The sequence below is a fragment of the Dermacentor silvarum genome, unplaced genomic scaffold (assembly GCF_013339745.2).
Source record: "Dermacentor silvarum isolate Dsil-2018 unplaced genomic scaffold, BIME_Dsil_1.4 Seq648, whole genome shotgun sequence".
Classification (NCBI taxonomy): Eukaryota; Metazoa; Arthropoda; class Arachnida; order Ixodida; family Ixodidae; genus Dermacentor; species Dermacentor silvarum.
In genome coordinates, this window is record NW_023606573.1 from 30516 (window position 1) to 38543 (window position 8028).

The 8028-nt window shown below is 47.6% G+C and overlaps 1 protein-coding gene across 1 annotated transcript; it reads left to right on the forward strand.

Moving 5' to 3' along the window:
- Positions 1-507: 507 nt before the first annotated feature.
- On the forward strand, positions 508-5905 carry LOC119435360 (serine/arginine repetitive matrix protein 1-like; the record flags this gene model as incomplete). The annotated part of the gene is made up of 3 exons (XM_037702249.1): positions 508-520; positions 5395-5795; positions 5849-5905. Coding segments are annotated over exons 1-3 (471 nt in total), but the record flags the coding sequence as incomplete, so codon positions are not given.
- Between the last annotated feature and the right edge of the window lie 2123 nt (positions 5906-8028).

An 8028-nucleotide genomic window follows, 5' to 3' on the forward strand; every position in this document is an offset into this window, starting at 1 on the left:
ACATTAGTCGCTTCACTTGTTGTGCCAACGGGCAGCGCTTTCCCTCTTATCGCTTCGGCTGCCATTCCGTTCGTCTGCTCCTGCCGTTCTCTGCCCATGTGCACGCTTTGCTTTCTACTGTGCGCTGCAGCATTTTGTTTCTGTGTCGGCAAGTTCTTCTTTCTTCTTTCTGGGGTTTTACGTGCCAAAACCAGTTCTGATTATGAGGCACGCCGTAGTGGAGTGTTCCGGATTAATTTTGACCACCTGGGGTTCTTTAACGTGCACTACAACGCAAGCACACGGGCGTTTTCGCCTCCGTGGAAATGCGGCCGCCGCGGCTGGGATTCGATCCCGCGACCTCGTGCTCAGCAGTGCAACGCCTTAGCTGCCTGAGCAACCCCGGCGGGTTGTGTCGGCCAGTGCTCTAGCGATGTCTGAAAAACGGAAGAAAGGCCACAAAACGTTATGTGCGGCTCTGGTAAGCCAACGTGACAAGCGACAGCAGGGCCTCTTTTTTCCGCTTCCATGAGAATGAAAGGTGAGCACGCTTTTTATGCAGATAGTTAACGAACAGCCGCTAACCTTATCGAAATGGCTATAAGACGAAAGGAAGGGCATTCCCTGCGCGGTACATTTCTCTGTGGTGTGCAAATACATTGAAGTTACCTATAGACAGCAGCTCCCGAGTCGAGTGAGTTCTAGCTGACCCGCTGACGCAAATTTCGCTTCGTTATATCTCGCCGACTGCTGTTCGCTTTATGGAATAAAAAAACTGATAACTCATCTTTGCTGAAGATGCTTGAATGCTTGCTGCACGGACGAGGGAGTTAAGTTAGAGAACATTGTGCTTTGCTGTTCTTTGTTAGACATTGCAAGTCAGATCTTCACAAGGTGCGGAAACCAATTGAAGGAGCGCTGCGCTAGTGCAGAAACCACTGCAAGCGCTGTTTTCTTCGCGTTGTCTTCTACGGTGCCGGGTGTATTTTACGTTACGCAGACAAATGTGTTGCCAAAGAAAAATTAAAAAAGAAAACGCCTGCTTGTCTGTTCTTTTTTTATCAAATATTCATGTGCGATCTTCGCAGTTGTGAACTGACAACTAGGCAGACGAGCAGATTTTGTTCAGAACGAGCGAATTTACCTTCGTGTCGAGTCGCGCTGGCACGCAGTGCGTACGAAGGTGCTTACGTCGGCTCTTTGCGAGCCACGTGCTCCGGTGTTCCCGCAAAGTATTGCTCCCCCTGTGCAAAACAAATTCTTCTAGAGTAGGAAATGCTCATAGATCGTTGACCAGTGGCTTACAGCTATTGGAAGATCGTCTTCCAGTAAAAGGTATTCTGCAGAACTAGGAAGACCAGGAGCATACGAAAAGGTTGAACAAACTAATCTGTCAGTGCCTTATTGACAAGCTAATAAGAAATGCAAGAATCAAAATTATTTAGCTGTAAGAAACTGATCAGTGTTTTCAGACAACTACTGAGAAAGCAGCATTACCAAACCTGTTGCTCCATTATAGTGGCAGTTAAAATGGGAGTTTGGGTTGTTAAATTCTTGTGCCGTATGTTTTTGCATAAATCCCACAACAAAATATAAGAGTTGACGTACATGAAAGCACTGTTTCGCATAAAAAGTGCTGAAATTTGTTCCTGCAATCGCGTTGTGTGAAAGCATAAAAAGTATTCCATTTTTTTACCACACCACAGCTCCAGCACAGACAACTCCACCTCGCCTTTGTTTTGTTATGCGAAATGTGCTGCCTTCAGTCTTTCAACCGGTCTCGCGTAATGCTAATTTAACTGTTGCGACAAACGAATTGCGTTGGTAGGATTGTGTCATGCGAAGTGGTAGGTTTGTCTCATGCAACTTTTGCTATTCCGAAATTGTAAGAAGCTTTATGTATATGCACCTATAGAATGTGCAGTTTGTACTGTAGATGCGAGATACTCAGGTCTGCAATATTCTTTATTGTATCTCTTGCTGTAAAAAGTTGCTAATAAAATTGAAAATAAAGCACATTTCACTGCCTGTTATTGTCCTGCCGAAACGCAGTAGCCACGCGCTATGGCATGCTGGCTCACGTATAATAACGAAATAGGGTAAAATTTTAGCAAATACAGATGCGCAGCTGGCGTTTATTCAATACATGAACCACACACGCAAAAGAAAATGGTCATTACAAAAAAAAAAATTCACCAGCCCTTTCCCTGTCGAGAAAATGGGGGTAAGCGAAGCTTTTCGTGTGTGTATCTGACCTTCGTCAGGGTAACGTAAAGTTCACGACATGTCACGGCAATAAAACAAACGTTTTAAACATAAAGGAAGGGCTGACGATTTTCTTTCTTTTTTATCTCTTTCTTTCTTAGTTTCTGTCTTTCTCTATCACTTTATCTTTCTCTCTTTCTTTCTGTCTGTGTTTCTTTCTCTGTCTGTCTTTATCTCTTTCTTTCTAACCCTTCTTTCTCTCTCTCTTTCCTTCCCTCTCTCTTTATTTCTTTCTTTCATTCTATCTCTCTTTATCTCTTTCCTTCTCTCTCTATTTCTTTTTTGTCCCTGGTATGTGCCATTGAGCTTGGACCCTTTCTGCACTATCGCTAGGATCGGCCCACTTTTCAGCGTGGCACCCCCGCCACCACGACCCCACCATCACCGACATTTGTGAGCCTATAAAGCTTCGCTTTAAAAAAAGGGGTGAAAAAATTGGACACTTTGTAAATTCCAAAGTGTGTTCGGCGAAAGCCTGTGGCCATTCGACTGACTATGCCACGTCTTTTTTTTTGTGCATGGCACTCCCAGTGGAATGGCCACAGGCTTTCGCCGAACACACTTTGGAAATTAAAACGTGTTCTTCAATTTTTTTGACAAAGATTGACAAAGTGTGGTTTGAAGTAAACGATGGACTGTTTATTCATGAATTCTTTGTGTCTTTGCTTTAATGCCCCATGTATTACTTATGCTTGGCTGGGTCGACACCTACGATAGCTGCCTTGTGATCACTGAAATGTACTGATATGCACTCGAGATCGTTGGTGGTTGGATATGTATGGATATGCTATGCGCCACTGTTCCATCACGTGATTGCTGAGAGAGTGTGAGGGGGAGAGGTCATAGCTGGCACCGTTCCAGGGCACGGACGGACGGTCGGACGCCGCGGCTGTAAAATCACGTGATTGCTGAGAGAGTGTAAGGAGAGACGCCGCAGCTGGCACCGTTCCAGGGCACGGACGGATGGACGGTCAGATGCCGCGAGTATGAGCCATTAATTGTTTTCGCCTTAAAAAATGACAGCTGTTAAAAGAATGCAGACTGTAGCAGCAAACGGAACTCGTGCTAGTTTCCTCTTGCGTCGGCCGAGAAAATCACACACTCGTCTAGCGCATTGCAGACAGACGGGATGGCCGTCTCCCTCTCGCGCATCAGCAAAACCGTTGCCATAACAGCAGGCTTAATTTTGTTTTACTTTTTTTTCCTTAGAACCATGGCCTACCAAGCACTGGTGCACGTGACGCAATTCCCGCTTACCTTGGGGGTATACCAGCTGACATATCCGTGACTAAAGCCCCTTCAAACTACTACCGCTAGCTGTCAGTTAAGTAGCGTCAACCTGCTCTCCCCCTCTTCTTTTTTCCCTCATCTCCAACCGACGAAGGCGGAAATGCCGCCATGATGTTTCTGCCGGAATTTTCGCCGCCGCCGCTTGATCGTGCGTGTCCTCGGCGACCGCGGAAACAACACGGAACGGCAGAATGGAAGAAAGCAGCGCAGAAACTTCCTACCGGAAGCTGCGGAACCGGAAAAAAATGCAATAGTAAACTTGTCGGTAATGCAGTTACACTCAATATGAATGCTGGCAAAGTGCGGAGCAGTGATTCGCCGGTGTTTGGCTTGTCTTTTCCTTGCGTTTATCTCGTTTTATCCTGCGTTTAGCATGTGTTTAGCAATCCGTCATCCGTTTTGACACCTGTGCTAAGGCACAGGTGGGAAACCCCCACGCACGTGGAGCCAAACCACCAAGCACATGGAGTCAGAGCCTTTGCTGATGAAGCGCGATCTTAACGAACTTACGTTAATTCATTCTAATATTTCATGAGTATTCCTATATCTTATATAATACTGAATCTGTTAGTTTAATTTTACCAGGTCTTGCGCTGGTATTGGCATGTTTTGACCCTGTTTTGCGCTGGTGTTTTCTGAACGTGACGACGGGACGCATGACACATTAGACGCCGACAGCCCGGGCCCCTAAAGTGATCAGTACTTAAAAACTGTCAGCTCTTCCACTGGGGAGGAGATGGAAGACCAGCGAAGCTGTACTATGGTGGGAATTATGCATTTGCAATTATGGCTATTAAGATGTGATGGTGTAATTGGTTATTTGAACTATTAAAGTATGAGAAATATATATGATCCGGTGGTTTTCATTTATTTAGTGACCACAGGGACCATGACCTTATGGTCGCTACGGTACACCGCCATAGGGCGTACGGCAAAGGTTGACACGTTTTCAATAACCCGTCACCAACGCCGCGCGCGTTCGGTACGAACGCGGACAACACGGCGCCGCCGTCGACAACAGTTGTGCGCGTTGTTTGTGTGACCGCACACACCGCTGTCAAAACACTGACAGTGCTAACGCTACGGCAGAAGAAAGCCTTGGCGCAGGGCAAGAAACTGAAGAAAAACGCCGAAGAAAGCGAAGGCAAGACCAGCCAGTCGCAACAATCAAAGCCGACACCCACCGCGAGACGGAAACCCTTTTTCCCGGAAACTACCACCGCTGCCGAGAGAGGACTTTAAAGTGGTATTTCTTCCGCATCAGGGACTGCTAATGAAAAACCTAACTAGCCCACAACTCGCCGAAGCCGTGATTACAGCCTGCCGAGGTAAAGTAAGTGGCGACAAGTTCCTCCTAAGACTGAAACCAGGGTCCAACATATTGATTGTGTCGACGCCGGATGAAACTACGGCAGACCACATCCGTCGCATAACGAGCCTAAACGTTAATGGAAGAATGCATGCCGTTAATGCATACGTGGCCACTAGGGAAGGCACCGGCAAAGGTGTAATACACGGCCTAGCGTCTCACACCCGAAACGCTGATGGCGAATCTTCGAATCCACACGCAAGGAGTCGAGATATTCAGAGCACGAATGCTCGGCGATACCAAAACCGCAGTCATTACCTTCTACGGATCAATCATACCATGATACGTATATTACATCGGTGGTGAGTTGGCGTGCCACCCGTATAAGAACACTATTCAATTTTGTAACGCGTGCCGACAAACCGGGCACCGTACAGACGTATGCCCACAGCCTGCACTGCCAGTCTGTCGCACATGTGGCACGAAAGAACCCCAGGCCGACCACGAATGGCTCCCATTCTGTGACTCTTGTGGTGGGGAACATTTAACAGGAGACAAGGAATGTAAGAGAAGACTAAAGCCCCAAGCACTCCCCGGTGCCTTCATCGAAACGCGTAATAAGAACCCTTGGAAAGACACACCCAAGCAGCCACCACCAGGACCAAGATGGCTGAGCTCGGATGACTCGGAGGACGAAGAGGAGGAATGGCCTTCGCTGCACAGAAAACACAAGACAAAACCCAGAGGTGAATCACGATTGAGATCCCGCACCAGAACATCAAATCCAGCCAACCCGAAGAGTTCCAAAAAGGCATCACGCTCCCGGTCCCGGTCAAGATCGAGCAGAACAGACGAGGACATCGATAACCACCGCCCCAAACCCCACTACCCGCAGCTCAACACTAGGCCCAGGGCTCCAGGGAACAAGCCGGAGAACACAGATCACACAAAGGTGAGCTGGACGGGGACGGTCAAAACCGGGGCCCCAAACCCCACTACTCGCAGCTCAACACTAGGCCCAGGGCTCCAGGGAACAAGTCGGAGAATACAGATCACACAAAGGTGAGCTGGACGGGGACGGTCAAAACCGGGGCTTCCATTGCATCAAATCCCGAGTACCAGAGAGTCTTAGCAGAAAATCGCATGCTCAAACAAACCCTAGAAGAAGTGAAACGGGAAATGGCCGCCCTCAGAGGATAGGTTAAACAAACGTCTTAAGTAGAACAACCGAAAACCACAGTAGCGGAAGAAAATATCCCGTCGTCTCAAAATCCGATAGAAGCAATGCTACAGCAAATGATGAAACAAATGCAGGGAATGCAAAATTTCCAGAAACAGTTATATGACGATTTAAAAAATTAAAAGAACAAGTCGACGAGCTAGCCACCAATACAAAACAATTGAATCGTAAGTGTGCAGCAGGTAGCCCAAATATACCTACCCTTCGAAAAGCCAAAAACGGAGTAGTCTCTGACTCCACGGATGCGGAGGGTGGCACAGGCCATGGCCACTAATCAGGCAAAAACACACAAAATCGTCGAAGTTTGGCACTAGAATTGCCGCAGCTTCCAAAAAAAAAAAAAAAAAAAAGGCGGCAGCGCTACAGTGCTACATTGACAAGGCAATTGTTAAGCCGGACATTATATGCCTGCAAGACATATGACCGTTAAATTGCGCAGCTACCATACACATCACAACCCGGATTATCCCAGGATCGCGACGCTAGTTAGCAAAGGGGTCGCTTCGACCGTTAGGTTCCTTCCTAACGCTCAAACACAACACCATATAGTGGAACTCTTTCCAACAAAGTGAGGACGCGCCAAAACCCAAATAATGATTATCTATGGCCCACCTAAAAAGAGAGGCACGGATTTCGCGCCTATAATTACTCACGCCATGAGAAACTCGGAGAGGAAAGACAGACTAGTTCTCGTGGGAGACTTTAATGATCCACACACGAACTGGGGATACAGAAGAGATACACCCAAGGGCAAATTACTCCTACACGCCGTAGGAAATACAGGCCTACAGCTGGAAACGCTGCCCTCGGCGCCTACTAGGACAGGGAACAGCGTAAGCGCCGACACGTACCCAGACCTCACTTTTTCGCTAAACGTTAGAGATGGTCACTGGCACAACTTACAGGAAAGCCTGGGGAGCGACCATTTCATAATAAGCTTTTCCACCACCACTGCTAAACTCAAACGCGACCTTGGTTCCGCATGCATGACGGATTGGCTGGCATATCGCCAGTGCCCAGTTGCCTTAAACCCGCCGGCAAATGCGTAGCAATGGGCGCAGGGCCTTAAAGAGGCCTACGAAGCCTGTACCAAAAAAAAATACATTAACGACGGAAAACCCAGTGGTCGACCCGCACCTGCATAATTTGTGGGACTGCAGACGGGGACTCACCAAAAATGGAATCGACGAAGACTAAACATAAAATTAGGAATAAGGATCGCAGAAATCTCAGCCCAGGCGAGCGAATACGCACGTAAACTACAAGCAGAAAACTGGGCCCAGTTTACCGATTCCCTTAAGGGGACCCTATCGACAGCGAAAACCTAGGCCATCCTAAGAAGTATGATAGATCCAGAAAACACAAAGACCGCAACTACACGAACCCTCAAAACACTAACCGGCACATACCAAGGCAACAACGACAGATTACTTCAGGAACTTAGGCAGCGATACATTGGAACAAAAGACCAAGAGTATGTCACGCGCCGTATTCAGGTATAAAAAACGACGCGCTAGATGCCTCTCTAACTAAAGCTGAGCTTTTTGCGACCGCACAAGCCCTTAGGAAAAATTCAGCACCAGGGGAAGATAGGGTCACCAATCCCATGCTCCGCAATTTAAGTGACGAGCAGCTTGAGCGCTTAGTACACTATTTCAACGAGCAGATCTGGGAGACGGGGCACCTTCCACAACAGTGGAAAGACGCCACCGTCATACTCATCCCAAAAGCAGGCAAGGCTCGCAGTCTGCAGAACTTACGTCCGATATCCCTCACACCATGCCTAGGGAAACTCTTTGAAAAAGTAATTCACACGAGGCTCACGAATCACCTAGAAGATCGTAGCCTCCTATCAGACTACATGTACGGCTTTAGAAAACACCTACCAACTCAGGACGTATTTCTCAGGCTTAAAGAGGAGGTCCTAAGCAATATACCTACGGGA